General features: G+C 44.0%; 1 protein-coding gene across 3 annotated transcripts in view; it reads right to left on the reverse strand.

The window, feature by feature from the left end:
• Positions 1–17,715, reverse strand: part of syde2 (synapse defective 1, Rho GTPase, homolog 2 (C. elegans)) — a 65,487-nt gene that overhangs the window by 12,792 nt on the left and 34,980 nt on the right. For all 3 annotated transcript variants that reach the window (XM_090236174.1, XM_021604584.3, XM_021604586.3), the window contains exons 4-6: positions 9,582–9,708; positions 573–754; positions 139–370 (exon numbers count right to left, since the gene is read on the reverse strand). In XM_090236174.1, coding sequence (XP_090092300.1) covers positions 139–370; positions 573–754; positions 9,582–9,708 — 541 coding nt within the window. The remainder of the gene's footprint in view (positions 1–138; positions 371–572; positions 755–9,581; positions 9,709–17,715) is intronic.

Consider the following 17,715-nt stretch of genomic DNA (forward strand, 5'->3'; position numbering starts at 1 on the left):
ATGGATGAAGGATGAAGTTGACTAGATTTTAATTTATCCCTGACCAAGATGGCTTCCATTATCTGCTACATTCTAGAGTTATGAAGGTTTATGACATAGGTCACTCTAGTAATATTGCATTTCTATGGTGGAGGTTACCTGGCCATAGCTGCAAAAGGTAGTGCAGCACCTCGATGTGCTTCTTAAAGTGCAGGGCACTGGCCAGCTCTTCTGAGTCGATGAAGACGCGGTTGCTATGGCAGCTGGCCTCCTGGCGTTGGCTGAGCAGCACGGGGCCGAAGCACACTGCCAGGTTCTGACACGTCATCTTGTTGACGTCGTGGTGCGACGCCACCAGCTTCAGGTGGTCCAGCAGCCTCCGCAGGGTCAACTGGGATCACACAGACAGAGAGCATGCTGGGTCAGGGCAGGCTAACACAACTGTACTGCGCTGCCTCAGATATTTTCTCTTTTTACAGCATGGTTCCAGAAACTACAGGGAGGATTCGTAATCAGGCCAGCTCAGTACAGCTTGGTTTGGCTCAGGTACGGCTCAGTAGTGTGAAAAGCCCTTAAAAGGATCTTCTCCTTACCCTCTCCACCTCTGGCAGGTTCTCCAGCAGGCTGACAGTCTGCTCTGTGTCCGCCAGGTCGTTCTCACATCCTCCTGCTCCAATACGCAGAGGCCTCTTAGCCATGGAGTCTAACACAGCCTCATACAGGTGCTTAGTGATGAGGGGGTACGGCAACTCACGCAGGTAGTCCTTCAGCACACCTGGAGAGAGGAAGGGATGGACAGAGAGAAAGAGGGAGGGAGAGAGAGACAGAGGCAAGAGAGAGAGGGGGGCGAGAGAGGGTGGGGGGGAGAAGGAGAGCATGAGAAACCCTTTATGGAATGAACAGAATAATAAGCTCTGATTATAACAACTCTGGCAACGATGATGACAGCAACCAGATGTTACTTCAGAGGGCAGAAAATATTTTCACCAGAAAGAAGACCATGAAGAACACCACTGTCTGTCTGTGCCATCTGGACCTGATTCAGGCTCGATCAGCTGGGCTTTAGATGCTTTTTTCACAGCTCAATCGAGTGAAACACACTACCTCTTATGTACTTCACAAGACAGCTTAAATACCTGACAAATTGCTAACAATATAATCTTTATGAAGAGACGTTATTGAGAAATCAAAGGCTTTTCTTCTCCCTTACTTTTACACAGCAGGCTGGGCCTGGTACACACTCTGCTGGCTGCCAAGGATTTTAGGACCCATTGTTGTGGTGGGCTCTGTTCTGGGGGCATCTAGGGCAATGCCTGATTGGAATCGGGCGTGACATGGCAGCCTGAGAATGTTGAAGAGGGGGTGGGGGGGACTCGATTCTGTGATGGTGGAGACTTTTAAACCTGTAACTCCAGCCACATTCAGCCTCCAACAGGCCCAGACAAAAGAGGCGAGCAAACATGAAACCCACACTGTCTGTCTCCACTAAGCCCCCTTAAAAGTATTTTATTTTCCTCAAAGGCGAGGAGAAAAAATAACAGACAGATATGGAAATAAAGAAAGACGTCTTGGCAGCGTGTCAATTCTCAGCGGTGGAATGGATTGATATTATTATATTTTTTTCTGTGCGTAACTAGCTATCACTTTTCAGAGCAGAACTTTGAGTTGGGCAGTCAGTGGGTTCTCAGTGATTTGGAGACAGAGACTGAGGCTGTTTCAGTTAGTAACTACTGCAGGTCCATTACCATACAAAGACAACTTCAGTTCAGACGCATGTACGTGACTAGATTGACAATAACATCCAGATTAAGCCGCTGTAAATAGAGCTGCTTAATCAATTAAGCATGGCATATAACCAGTACAATCAGTACACTTAATTGGGTTTTGGCTTTTTTCACAACAGTTTTCCAGAGTATAACTACAAAGGTATAAGAAGAACTTTATGTAAATTGTTACCCATATTTTATTTCTAACATACTACATTACAACTCACGGTCTAGTCGTCTTGCCTAACAGCTTTATAGGAGAAATAAGAGCATGAATCAATGTTCACTTTTTAATCCTGTCCAATCCCATTGTTCACTTAAGGAAGAGGGAGTCATTAACTTAATGCTGTCCCGTCTTTTTCAGACTGCCTGGTATAATCTCTATCCATGCTACCCTCTAGTCCAGATAGAAACAAGCATGAAACAAAGAGCAGACCGAAATCATACTGGGAATCTGGGATTAGGCTGCTTTTTAGTATGTGGAATAACCAGCATTTCCTCCCCAGAGATGGACTAATAAAGTACTATTCTATTCTACATCCAGAACATGTAGTCTGGCGGGAATGCAGTAGGTGGACTTCTGTTGACAGAGTGATGTAGATTTAGTCCACTGTTGAAAACTCCCAGATGCCCATCAGGCTGAGTTGTGTTTTACTCATCACCAGACTCCTGCAGTTTAAGGATGGGATCTGCAGTAGGGGAAACAGCGCCACTGGCTGTCCCACTACAGCTGTTATAGGTTTTGTTGTCGAGCTGAGATTTTGTTGTTGTTGCAGTACATATTGTGTTCTTCAGTCGCGAGTGCAATGATGTCCGAGGTGACAGTGTCCATTGTTTTCAGTAACTTGTTTGTTGTTGTAATATCACAAACCAACATGGCCTTTTCAACATTAAGGATTCTAGCTTCAAACACACTGGCAAGAGCATAGTCTAGTGGTAAGACTGGTTACAAATCAAATCTAAAGAAAATATATATAGTAGGACCCCATGTTAAAGATTTATACATACTGTATGCTCTTTAAAGTTGTTGCTGTGTAAGAAAGGATTTCCCTCCTATATCGCTCCTGACCTACAGTACATAAAACTCAGGGGTGTGACCGTTTCTTTCCCTTCCTCTGTCCCTAACTCAGGTCTGTTTTTCACATCAGGAGTCAGAATCTGAGCCCCCTCCATAACTGTACTCAAGACCCAACATGCCTCAACATAGCAGTGCAGAGGACAGTCTGCCGTTTGTGCATTCCTACACCACATAGCCATGGTGGTGCTGCAGATTTAATTCTACTAAAAAACAACTAAGTTTGCTGTGTCAAGCCATCATGGTAGGCACTTAAAGCATCATCCTGTCTCTCTCTCAATTCAATTCAAGTGACTTTATTGGCATGGGAAACATATGTTTACATTGCCAAAGCAAGTGAAATGGATAAACAAACGTGAACAGTAAATATTACAATAACGCAAGTTCAAAAAGAATAAAGACATTTCAAATGTCATATTATGTCAATATACAGTGTTGTAACAATGTGCAAATAGTTAAAGTACAAAACTGAAAATAAATAAACATAAATATGGGTTCAATTTACAATGGTGTTTGTTCTTCACTGGTTGACCTTTTCTTGTGGCAACAGGTCACAAATCTTGCTGCTGTGATGGCACACTGTGGTATTTCACCCAATAGATATGGGAGTTCATCAAAATTGGATTTGTTTTCGAATTCTTTGTGGGTCTGTGTAATCTGAGGGAAATATGTGTCTCTAATATGGTCATACATTTGGCAGGAGGTTAGGAAGTACAGCTCAGTTTCCACCTCATTTTGTGGGCAGTGAGCACATAGTGTCACGGGTGTCGAATGAAGAGGGCCAAAGAGCAGCGTGGTGAGCGTACATATTCCTTTTATTTAGGATGATGACGCCGACAAAAAACAATACACAATACAAACAACCGTGAAGCTTAAGGGCTATGTGCCACAAACAAAGATTACTACCCACCCTGAACGAGGGAAAAAGGCTACCTAAGTATGGTTCCCAATCAGAGACAACGATAGACAGCTGTCCCTGATTGAGAACCAAACCCGGCCAAAACATAGAAATAAAGAAACATAGAAAACAAAACATAGAATGCCCACCCCACATCACACCCTGACCTAACCAAATAGAGAAATAAAACGGCTCTTTGTGGTCAGGGCGTGACACATAGCCTGTCTTCTCTAGAGAGCCAGGTCTGCCTACAGTGACCTTTCTCAATAGCAAGGCTATGCTCACTGAGTCTGTACATAGTTAAAGCTTTCCTTAAGTTTGGGTCAGTCACAGTGGTCAGGTATTCTGCCACTGTTCACTCTCTGTTTAGGGCCAAATAGCATTCTAGTTTGCTCTGTTTTTTTGTTAATTCTTTCCAATGTGTCAAGTAATTATCTTTTTGTTTGCTCATGGTTTGGTTGGGTCTAATTGTGTTGCTGTCCTGGGGCTCTGTGGGGTCTCTGTGTTTGTGTACAGAGCCCCAGGATCAGCATACTTAGGGGACTCTTCTCCAGGTTCATTTCTCTGTAGATAATGGCTTTGTTATGTAAGGTTTGGGAATTGCTTCTTTTTAGTATGAAATGTAGAAATGTAACGTCTCTTTTCTGGATTTTGATAATTAGAGGGTATCGGCCTAATTCTGCTCTGCAGGCATTATTTGGAGCTTTAAATTGTACACAGAGGATATTTTTGCAGAATTATGCATGCAGTCTCAATTTTGTGTTTGTCACATTTTGTGATTTCTCTCTTCTCTCTCTCTCTCCCCTCTCCCAGCCCCCCACCATTCTCCCCCTTTCTCTTAGGTAGATCTACAATGATGACAGGTCTCTGTTCAGACTGGAGGACTGCATGCCTAGATGAAAACAGCAGATATGAAAAGGACATTTTTGTTCAGGGAGCCTGGTGATAGATAGCACTCCAACCAGCCTGCCAGTCAGTCAGTCAACCCGCCCCTCTTTAACAACAGTCTGGGCAGAGACTCTACCTGGTTTACTATTGAGCTTTTGAAACATTTGACAAACAGCTACAATGTTGTTTGCTTTTTCATTGATGATTTTTTCCCCATTTGACTCAGAGGTACCAGGTATTAAAGAGATGTTCAGAATGTACAGTGTTAGATAAGTACAGATAAAGGAGAGATAAATGTAACAGGGTTTTACTTCTAGCTCTCTGGATACTTCCTCAGACATGCTGATTTCCCAGACAGATAGAAGCAGTGTTTGTGAACATCCTCCAGCAAAACCAAAACACAGTGTTCTATCAGTCCTCACAAAAACAAATAGATTCATCAACTTCAGTTTAATCTAGTTATTCCATCGCCAACTAACATAGTGCTGTACTAGTACCAAGTTTGAAATGCAATGTGACAATGAAAATAACCTTCTTTTTTTTTTACTACTGAGCAAATAATTATAGATTATAGGTTCTCACTTATACCACCTTAATGACCTCTGTGTGAACACAACACACCTATAACTCAATACACACCAAGATTCTATGTTCCCTTCCGCAGTAGTTTTGATATAAACACTGGTCCCCCTGTTTGTGTGTGTGTGTGTGTGTGTGTGTGTGTGTGTGTGTGTGTGTGTGTGTTTGTGTGTGTGTGTGTGTGTGTGTGTGTGTGTTTGTGTGTGTGTGTGTGTGTGTGTGTGTGTGTGTGTGTGTGTGTGTGTGTGTGTGTTTGTGTGTGTGTGTGCGTGTTTGTGTGTGTGTGTGTGTGTGCGTGTGTAGTGACTCAGAGCAGAGAGAATGCAGCCATTATGTGTGGGGTAAATGATTAGCCTGCTATGACACAGCTCTGTGTTTACTCTGCCGTTGGAGTACCTTAACCCCTTTTGGGGCTTGCCACACACACAAGCACACACACACACACACACACACACACACACACACACACACACACACACACACCAGGCAAGGTCATGCTCAGTTTGGAACAGGTGGCCTTCCTCTGCGGGTGTTGCCTTTATTTTCACAGCCTGTGATGTGTTGGGCAACAAACACATCATGGAGACGAGGAATGTTGTTGTTCAGGGAAGGTGTTTGTGTTTTTCAGGGAAGTTGTTTTGGGATTTTCCTATAGGGGAATTGGTGGCAGAAATGAGCTTTGAGTTGATAGAGAAATGTGTTGTGTTTTTGGTCCAAAGTTTAGTCATTGACAGGCAAATCTTATACATACGGTTTCTCACAACTGAAATTGTAGACTTTTGCAGAATATCTACAAGAAACACTACAAGACCCATATGGCAATGGTCCAACACCTTTTTCAAACAAAACTACAGGTCACTGCTGCCGTTGGTCGATGCTGCCCTAAAGAAACAAATAGGGGCTTGTTCTCCCCTTCCAACACCTGCCTTCTCCTCACACTCCCAGACCAGTAGAGAGAGAGTCAGAGGGGCTGTAGAGGACAGGGGGCGGGGCCTTGCCTTGCCCGCTTCTCTCTCTGACACCCACCCACTCACACTGGACAAGGACTGTAGGTGTTTGTATGACGGGCCCTTCCTGCCTCCTGTTCGGCCTAGAGTTCAGCTAAGCCACCATGCCTCCACTTAACCAAATACCATCTGTGTGTTCTGCATCAAAGAGAGCACTATTAATGACTTTCCATGTATTCACTGCATGGGGAGGGCTGGACTGGAGGACTGGAAGGGTAGCTAGCTGGGCTACAAACTAGACTCTTTATCCTTGTTAACAAAGGGAGTCTCTTAAATCAGATGCAATTTCCGATTTTTTCGCTTTTCGAAGCTTTCGGTTTGTAATGACCTTTGTCGGAGCAACTAGCAGCTCATCACACGTACAGACTCTAACTAAGCGCAAACCACTATCTTCCCTTTCACTGAGAAGGGGGAAATTACACTGATTCACCATCAACCCTTGCTCTATTTCATTTAGAACGCATCACTGAGGCTTCTTGTTGTGTTGGCTTCCTGCCAAGAAAAGGTTGATAGATGGGACTCTCAGATAACTGTCCATGCATTAGCTACCAGGTGGAGAAACAACATCAGTTACATCTACAATGATCCTCGTACAGTCTCATTGCTGTGTTACATAGACTAGAAATATATAATACTTCAACAATAACTTAAAAATGGCAGATGTTGTGACTGACCTAGTCGGCCTCTCAGAAGCCTCCTTGTGTAAAGCATGGCGTTCTCTGAGATCAGAACCAGAGAAGTCTGAAGTAATGCCTGGCCGGTGACCGAAGCACACCACCATGACTAAAACTAAAATGAGCAGCTTGTCCTTCCATCTGTGCTCCTGACTGAAGGGGCTGGGGGGGGGCGGGTCTGTGGACACGGGGTCCTGCCAAAGCTCTCACAGCCCCGGAGGAATGTCTCTGAGTCAAAGGGGGCTAAAGAGAGAGAGAGCTCCTGCCCCCTCCACCACCCTTCTTGATTTAAGTCACATCCCAGCTGTCAACACTAATTCAATTACAGTAGAGACCTACACCATCTAGACTCCTGTTGTCATCCATGTTAACCTACATACAACTTCTGAATGTACTGACAAGTTTTAATGTTAATAACAAAAAAGTCTGTATCTAAAAATACTGTATCGCAATAAAAAAATCTAACCCAGAAATTCCGCTGCCTGAGACAAAAAAGAGCCATTGGCTAAATTCAGTTCATGTATGTTACCATAACTATTCTCTATTCAGAGCATGACAATCATGATGAGTTGTTTCCTTTGTCTGGGATCATGGTTTGAAACAAAGTAAGGCTAGGCAGTTCACATGTTTTGCAAGCTTTGGATTGAACTTTGACACGGGGTAATCCCTTTCAATACCTCTGCCTTTTAAATGAGCCGGGTGACAACCCAGACCTCGCCACCACCTCTTAGCTCATCCATTTGGCCTGCTTATTAGCTAGTCTCTCTGTCTCTCTCTCTGGCTGACCTGACTACACTCAAACCACCAACCCCCATACCCCACCCCCCTCTATCTATCACTGCTCTCAGCCCAGCCACCCTTCCCCCGCGCTCTCTCTCTCACTCCCTCAGCCCATCTGCAACAGCCACACGCTCGGCAGAGTAAATTTAGACAGCAAGCAAAAACCAACAATCCACACTGGTGCTGGCCCTTTTTTTCTAACCCGCTCAACTGTTAACTGTGTTCTTTGCCCTGCCATGCTAATGCATTTGGATCAAAGCAGGCATGATACGAGGACGCCTATATGGGCCTCTTTCCAAAACCAACAGCAGCTCCCACAATGCCAAGGGGCTTCCATGGTCTTCCTCTTTTTCGGTGGGAAGAAAATAATAATCCATGAGCAAGTATTTTTATGTATTATTTTTCTCTTAACTGTTGCCCCTCCCCTGTCTATTCCCGGAATCTGTACTTATTGGTTAACAAGTGACATGGCAGACATACTCTGGAAGTTAACAGATCATTGGTGTTGTTTAGCTATTTTGATCCGGCTAACATCCTTCTGCAGGCTGCAGCGAAGGAGAATATTGGACATTCACTCCAGTCCCAACATGGCCAAGCAGAACAGTTAAGTCCTAGTTTGTCATTGATAATGATAGAAACCAGTGAGGAATTACATTACTTCAAGTGGAGTGAAACCGGGTTATTGTCCTCTATTTAATGTGTAAATAATGGTAACCCTCAGTGCGTGAATTATGTTCAGGGGTCTGTGTGTGTGTGTGTGTGTGTGTGTGTGTGTGTCAGAGCGGGGGTGGTCAGAGCGAGTGGCATGTCTAAACCTGGGGAAGGGAAATGAAGGAATGACCTAAATGCACATTGGTCTGGATGGTTGGCTGGCTGATGTGAGGGCTCTCCTCTCAGATACACTCACATGCTGGTGGTATGCTGACTGGAATGCTTTTACAACAAACAAAAACATGCAAGTAAGCATGCACGCACACACACATGTACACACACACACGTACACACACACAAGTAAATGCAAACGCACACACACATGCACAGACACATGTGTGACGTGTGTACAGTGCCCTCAGAGAGCATTCACACCCCTTGACTTTTTCCACATTTTGTTTTGTTACAAAGTGGGATTAAAATGGATTGAATTGTCGTTTTTGGTCAAAGATCTACACAAAATACTCTGTAATGTCAAAGTGTAAGAAAAATTATAACATTTGTGAAAAATATATGAAAAATAGAACAGTAATATATCTTGATTAGATAACTATTCAACCCCCTGAGTCAATACATGTTAGAATCACCTTTAGCAGCGATTACATCTTATCAGCGATTAAGAGCTTAGCCCACCTGGATTGTACAACATTTGACCATTATTCTTTTCAAAATTCTTCAAGCTCTGTCAAATTGGTTGTTGATCATTGCTAGTCAACAATTTTCAGGTCCTGCAATAGATTTTCAAGCAGATTTAATCAAAACTGTAACTTGGTCACTCAGGAACATTCACTGTCTTCTTGGTAAGCAACTCTGTTTTAGGTTATTGTTCTGCTGGAAGGTGAATTCATCTCCCAGTGTCTGGTGGAAAACAGACTGGACCAGGTTTTCCTCTAGGATTTTTGCTGTGCTTAGCTCCATTATTTTTTCTTCAAAAACTCCTTATCGATCACAAGCATACCCATAATATGATGCATCCACCACTATGCTTGAAAATATAGAAAGTGGTACTCAGTAATGTGTTGTATTGAATTTGGATTTGCCCCAAACATAACACTTTGTATTCAGGACAAAAAGTGAATTGTTTTGCCACATTGTTTGCAGTATTAATTTAGTGCCTTGTTGGAAACAACTTTCTAAAGGCACTGTACATGTCACACACACAGCAATAGTTTTAATAGGTGTTACAGGACAGAGGTTCTGATACTATTTGCAGTGTAATGTTACCTGTGATGACGTTGATGTCAGGGTAGGTGTTTTCACAGAGCTCCACACCCAGGCTGTCCCTTTCAAAGGCCTCCCGAAGCTCCTTCTTTACTGCCGCTGAACCACACAGACGGTAGAGGCCCACAACCTGCAAAAACACATAGACAACCAGGTTAAATACACACAACCTGCAAAAACACACACAACCAGGTTAAATACACACAACCTGCAGAAACACATACACAACCAGGTTAAATACACACAACCTGCAGAAACACACACAACCAGGTTAAATACACACAACCTGCAAAAACACACACAACCAGGTTAAATACACACAACCTGCAGAAACACATACACAACCAGGTTAAATACACACAACCTGCAAACACACATAGACAACCAGGTTAAATACACACAACCAGGTTAATTACACACAACCTGTAAAATCACATACACAACCAGGTTAAATACACACAACCTGCAGAAACACATAGACAACCAGGTTAAATACACACAACCTGCAGAAACACATAGACAACCAGGTTAAATACACACAACCTGCAGAAACACACAACCAGGTTAAATATACACAACCAGGTTAAATACACACAACCTGCAGAAACACACAACCAGGTTAAATACACACAACCTGCAGAAACACACAACCAGGTTAAATACACACAACCAGGTTAAATACACACAACCTGCAGAAACACACAACCAGGTTAAATACACACAACCTGCAGAAACACACAACCAGGTTAAATACACACAACCAGGTTAAATACACACAACCTGCAGAAACACACAACCAGGTTAAATACACACAACCTGCAGAAACACACAACCAGGTTAAATACACACAACCTGCAGAAACACACAACCAGGTTAAATACACACAACCAGGTTAAATACACACAACCTGCAGAAACACACAACCTGCAGAAACACACAACTAGGTCAAACACAAAGACAAAACCTGCTAAAATCACTCACATGACCAGGTTAAATACTCACCGTCCCCAATAAAGAGTGCAGACCCTCTAACATGAGTCATTATACCATTAGGGTTATACCATTATCTATATACAACAGCGTTTCCCCTAGGATTTTCAGCAGATATTGGACGGGCGGAGGGAGGCACTTCTGGTGACTTTTAAAAAGACATTCTACTCCAAAATGCAGAAAAATGATATGAGGTTGACAACATCTGAAATATAACTGATGTGCACCACTGCACTGTAGAAATTATGAGGAGCAAGCTGTGACTGGACGCTCGTGGCTCTCATTCACGCCACTGCTTGCTATGTTTGCTACAAATATATGTTGTAACTTGTCACTCTGATCTTAAAGGGATAGTATAAGATTTTGGCAATTCAAATACAAATTGTATCCATGGGTTAAACAACTCTGAAAGTATAAAAAGGGCTTAATTGCCACAATCTGGCACTATTCCTTTAAAAGTGTCAAATATAAATAAACACTTGACTGAATTTGAGAAACCTTGGCTTAGATCATGTATTCCATCCCTCTCAAATCGTGCTATGGCACATTCTTCTGTCTCTTTTACAAAACAGGTGTAAAAGAAACAGATCGGACAAGTAGGCGTGCAATGGATTATGGTCTTTGTAGTTAATTAACATTATTTCTGCGCTAAACTATGTAGAATATTGGCCTGTTGGAAACTACATCTCCCTACTACATCACAGACTTCAGGCATGATCTGATTTATCTCTACAGAAACTGCACAACGTGTGCATTGAGCTGACAGAATATTTTTTTACAAAATGGAATTCAAATAATTTAACCGATGTCTGTCAATTAGTTGTTTGAAAACCGAAATGTCAGTTAATTGCTCAGCACTAATGACTAGCAAGGATCCCACAGCTGTCAGTTCAAACCATGGCAGTCACACACTGTAAACAACCTCTTAGAGTAGCAACAGAGTAGTTACATGACCAGTGAAACCACCATGGAAAACCCATGGGAACACGGAGCCTGTGTGTACTGGCTGATCACAAAATACACTTAATTACACTGTTATGAACGGTTTGGAACTGTTATGAATAGCTCAATGATACAGCTCCCTAATCTCCGGCCAGGGAACTGCCATGTTCCAGGTAGTGCAGCACCTATCTATGGTTCTGGGTGGTACGAAGCCTCTTTGCTTGGTTTCTTACTAAACAATAGGTTTAATGAGTACAATGCAGAAACCACGTTCTCTTGCATAACCCAGAGGGGTACTGCACTGACTGGACTCTTCACAACTGGAATTGGAAGCTAGCTAAACACCAACAAGCATAAAATACCTGTATTTATGGAAAAGATGTTTGAAAAGGGTATTCTGTTTATAAATGATATTGTAAATTGAAATGGTAGAGTTTTGTCTTTCATGGAGTAATCCCAATTGTATGGCAAGGTCTGCTCAATCCAAGATTACAACTAATTGATTACAGCATTACCCCAAAAACGTAGGATGCAGGTGGCAGTGGGAGAAAGTAGGAAACTGGTAGTCACCTGGAATGCATTTCAATTAACAAGTGTGCCTTGTTAAAAGTTCATTTGTGGAATTTCTTTCCTTCTTAATGCATTTGTGCCAATCAGTTTTGTTGTAACAAGGTAGGAGTGGTATACAGAAGATTGCCCTACTTGGTAAAAGACCAAAAACCTTCAAGTGCTATGATGAAACTGGTTCTCATGAGGAGTTAACTGCTCTTCAGATTGCAACAAGTAACAGACACATCTCAACATCAACTGTTCAGAGGAGACTGTGTGAATCAGGCCTTCATGGTCGATTTGCTGAAAAGAAACTACTACAAAATGACACTAATAAGAAGAAGAGACTTGCTTGGGCAAAGAAACACGAGCAATCTGTCCTTTGGTCTGATGAGTCCAAATTGGAGATTTTTGATTCCAACCACCATGTCTTTGTGAGACGCAGAGTAGGTGAACGGATGATCTCCGCATGTGTGGTTCCCACCAAAAAGCATGAAGGAGGAGGTGTGCTGGTGTGGGGGTGCTTTGCTGGTGACACTGTCAGTGATTTATTTAGAATTCAAGGCACACCTAACCAGAATGGCTACTACAGCATTCTGCAGCGATACGCCATCTCATCTGGTTTGCAGTTAGTTAGACTATAATTTGTTTTTTCAACAGGACAATGACCCAAAACAAACCTCCAGGCTGTGTAAGGGCTATTTGACCAAGAAGAAGAGTGATGGTGCTGCATCAAATGACCTGGCCTCCATAATCACCTGACCTCAACCCAATTGAGATGGTTTGGGGTGAGTTGGACCGCAGAGTGAAGGATAAGCAGCCAACAAGTGCTCAGCATAGTCCTTTAAGACTGTTGGAAAAGCATTCCTCACTAAGCTGGTTGAGAGAATGCCAAGAGTGTGCAAAGCTGTCATCAACGAAAAGGGTGACTACTTTGAAGAATCTCAAATATAAAATATATTTGGTTTGTTTAACACTTTTTTGGTTACTATATGAGTTAGTTCATAGTTTTGATGTCTTCACTATAATTCTACAATATAGGAAAAAAAAAGGAAAAAAAAAACTTTTTATGAGAAGGTGTCCAAACCTTTGAGTGGTACTGTATGTAAATTAGATATATATGTATTTCATTTCAATAAATGTGCAAAAATCTCTACAAACATGATTTCACTTTGTCATTATGGGGTATATATATGTGTAGATGAGTGCCAAAAATCGATTTAATCCATTTTGAATTCAGCCTGTAAAACAACATAATGTGGAATAAGCCAAGGGGTAGGAATACATTCTGAAGCCCCTAGCTCGGTACATAGCTGGATATCTATGGTGTTTACAGGCCTCCTGGCTCCAGCCCCTAGCTCGGTACATAGCTGGATATCTATGGTGTTTACAGGCCTCCTGGCTCCAGCCCCTAGCTCGGTACATAGCTGGATATCTATGGTGTTTACAGGCCTCCTGGCTCCAGCCCCTAGCTCGGCACATAGCTGGATATCTATGGTGTTTACAGGCCTCCTGGCTCCAGCCCCTAGCTCGGCACATAGCTGGATATCTATGGTGTTTACAGGCCTCCTGGCTCCAGCCCCAAGCTCGGCACATAGCTGGATATCTATGGTGTTTACAGGCCTCCTGGCTCCAGCCCCTAGCTCGGCACATAGCTGGATATCTATGGTGTTTACAGGCCTCCTGGCTCCAGCCCCTAGCTCGGCAAATAGCTGGATATCTATGGTGTTTACAGGCCTCCTGGCTCCAGCCCCTAGCTCGGCACATAGCTGGATATCTATGGTGTTTACAGGCCTCCTGGCTCCAGCCCCTAGCTCGGCACATAGCTGGATATCTATGGTGTTTACAGGCCTCCTGGCTCAAGCCCCTAGCTCGGCACATCGCTGGATATCTATGGTGTTTACAGACCTCCTGGCTCAAGCCCCTAGCTCGGCACATAGCTGGATATCTATGGTGTTTACAGGCCTCCTGGCTCCAGCCCCTAGCTCGGCACATAGCTGGATATCTATGGTGTTTACAGACCTCCTGGCTCAAGCCCCTAGCTCGGCACATCGCTGGATATCTATGGTGTTTACAGGCCTCCTGGCTCCAGCCCTTAGCTCGGCACATCGCTGGATATCTATGGTGTTTACAGGCCTCCTGGCTCCAGCCCTTAGCTCGGCACATCGCTGGATATCTATGGTGTTTACAGGCCTCCTGGCTCCAGCCCTTAGCTCGGCACATCGCTGGATATCTATGGTGTTTACAGGCCTCCTGGCTCCAGCCCTTAGCTCGGCAAATAGCTGGATATCTATGGTGTTTACAGGCCTCCTGGCTCCAGCCCCTAGCTCGGTACATAGCTGGAAATCTATGGTGTTTACAGGCCTCCTGGCTCCAGCCCCTAGCTCGGCACATCGCTGGATATCTATGGTGTTTACAGGCCTCCTGGCTCCAGCCCTTAGCTCGGCACATCGCTGGATATCTATGGTGTTTACAGGCCTCCTGGCTCCAGCCCCTAGCTCGGCACATCGCTGGATATCTATGGTGTTTACAGGCCTCCTGGCTCCAGCCCTTAGCTCGGCACATAGCTGGATATCTATGGTGTTTACAGGCCTACTGGCTCCAGCCCCTAGCTCGGTACATAGCTGGATATCTATGGTGTTTACAGGCCTCCTGGCTCCAGCCCCTAGCTCGGTACATAGCTGGATATCTATGGTGTTTACAGGCCTCCTGGCTCCAGCCCTTAGCTCGGCACATCGCTGGATATCTATGGTGTTTACAGGCCTCCTGGCTCCAGCCCCTAGCTCGGTACATAGCTGGATTTCTATGGTGTTTACAGGCCTCCTGGCTCCAGCCCCTAGCTCGGTACATAGCTGGATATCTATGGTGTTTACAGGCCTCCTGGCTCCAGCCCCTAGCTCGGTACATAGCTGGATATCTATGGTGTTTACAGACCTCCTGGCTCCAGCCCCTAGCTCGGTACATAGCTGGAAATCTACAGCGCATTCAGAAAGTATGCAGATCCCTTGACTTTTTCCACATTTTGTTACATTACAGCCTTATTCTAAAATAGATTAAATGAGTCCTTTAGATGCCTTTTGGCAAACTCCAAGCAGGCTGTCATGTGCCTTTTACTGAGGAGTGGCTTCCATCTGGCCCCTCTACCATAAAGGCCTGATTGGCGGAGTGCTGCAGAGATGGTTGTCCTTCTGGAAGGCCCTCCCATCTCCACAGAGGAACTCTGGAGCTCTGTCAAAGTGACCATCCAGTTCTTGGTTACCTCCCTGACCAAGACTCACCTCCCCCGATTGCTCAGTTTGGCCGGGCGGCCAGCTCTAGGAAGAGCCTTGGTGGTTCTAAACTTCTTCCATTTAAGAATGACAGAGGCCACTGTGTTCTTGGGGACCTTCGATGCTGCAGAAATGTTTTTGTGCCCTTCCCCAGACCTGTGCCTCAATACAATCCTGTCTCTGAGCTCTAAGGTTTTTGCGCTGACATGTACCGTCAACTGTGGGACCTTATATAGGGAGGTATGTGCCTTTCCAAATCATGCTCAATCAATTAAATTTACCACAGGTGGAATCCAATCAAGTTGTAGAAACATCTCAAGGATGATCAATGGATCAATTTCGAGTCTCATAGCAAAGTCTCATAGCAAAGGGTAATACTTATTTAAATAAGGTATTTCTGTTTTATTATTTTTAATACATTTGCAAAAACTTCCAAAAACCTGTTTTTGCTTTGCCATTATGGGGTATTTTGTGTAGAGGGATGAGGAAAAAATGTCATATAATCAATTTTAGAATAAGGCTGTAACGTAACAAAATGTGGAAAAAGTAAAGGGGTCTGAATACTTTCCCAATGCACCATATATTTTTTACAGGCCTCTAGGCTCCAGACCCTAGCTTGGTACATAGCTGGTTATCTATGACTTTTAACAGGCCTCCAGACTACAGCCACTAATGTCTACACAGACCACTAGCCACACTGTTTGTGACTGAGAGCTCTCTGTTCTGTCTAACATTTCTAAACCCCACTCACTCACACGAGAGGGTAAAAAATGGGCAGATTAGGCAGGGATTTAACTTAGTGCAAGAGTAAACAGAAGTCACTGGGCACAATGAACAACAAGCCTATTGAGAAAAAGCTCTTTCTTTAGTTTAGGGTGAGTAGCAGCTCTGAGAGGAGAGAGCAGAGAGCACACAGACAGGCAGTAGTGTGACAGCTGATGGTGAAGAGGCCTTGGCCTTATCTGCTGCTGAGCAACACACATACACCAATAGGAAACAATGGTCTGTCCTTGCCTTAATTAAAAACAGCAGAATGGTTTCCTGTGGTGAGTCAGAGACTTCCTGAATGAGCGAGCATGAGGACAGGCAGGCACCCATGCACCCCCACCCACCCACACACCCAGCCACACACACAGGCTTGTTGGACCCCTAACTAAGCCAATCAGTAGGGATGGGATTAGGCGATCTTGACAGATAGCAAATAAATGGATGCACCTGCACCATTCACAAACTTCTGACCCCCTTCTAGGAAAACAATGCACTAAAATTCACTGACTTTTTACTAAAGATAATAGAACTAGTGGAGCTGATATCAGATAGTTATTTGTCTCAACATATGTCATTTTCATCACTTAGTAGGCACTCTTACACAGAGCAACTTGCAGTAGTGAGTGCATTCATTTCATACTTTCATTTTCTCCTCAAGCCTCATGCTCTACCAACTGAACCACACAGGACTATATCAGACAGATACATTTTCTGAAAGGGCATCTGTCTCTTACAAATACAAAAACACGCCTTACAGCAACCCCACACACATAACTCGCTTCTGGGACACCAATCAGCAGTTGTTTCAGAATAGCCACATTCATCCAGTACCTTAAAGGCTTTACAGCCCCAAAGGCCATGCATTTATGGAGACACTGAAATGAGAGTAGTCTCCATCTAGGGATACGCATAATTATTTCTAAAGACATGCTATGCTGTGTGTCTGGCTCTCTCTGCATGCCTCTGTGACACGTCCTATACATTCCTGTGTAATCTGATGTAGATCCCCCTAACCCCTCTCAAACGGGGCCCCTGGGGGACCCAGGTAAAGATGGCTCCAAACTGCATCTATGCATCTAGTGATAATCATCTCCCCCACACAAACTCTACCAAGTCTGTGAGTTATGTTTGTCTCTTGAATCAACAGAGAAAGGGAGAGAGAAATTGAGAAATAGAGAGAGGGGGGAGAGAGAGGGGAGAGAGAGAGAAATAGAGGAGTACAAAGAAAACGCAACTAATAAATGTACTTGGCCAGTGGCTAAAACCATTAGCACATTGGCCAGACCTTACCTCAGGCCACTTGTTTTCTTTGTACTCCCCCATTTGATAGATTAGCTGTGGAGAGGACCGGAGAAAGTAATGGCGAAAGACCCAAGGAGGTTGCCCCCCCACCAAGGCGTAGCCTCTCAGGGCACCCCCCCTCCCCCTGGCTGTAGCCAGACAATTTTACTGCTGGGCGGAGTCTCAACTAATTAAAATAAACCAAAGCTGGAGTCTCTCTCCTTTGAAGAAGAAGAGGAGTTGGAGGAGGTAGAGGGCATTATGTCTGATTTCAGCAAGTCTATCCAGTATGTTAAGTTAGCTAGTTTCAAGTATCATGTCAAACTAATAACTTTCAC

This window comes from Oncorhynchus mykiss, chromosome 5 (genome assembly GCF_057628025.1).
Source record: "Oncorhynchus mykiss isolate SJ-2025 chromosome 5, ASM5762802v1, whole genome shotgun sequence".
Classification (NCBI taxonomy): Eukaryota; Metazoa; Chordata; class Actinopteri; order Salmoniformes; family Salmonidae; genus Oncorhynchus; species Oncorhynchus mykiss.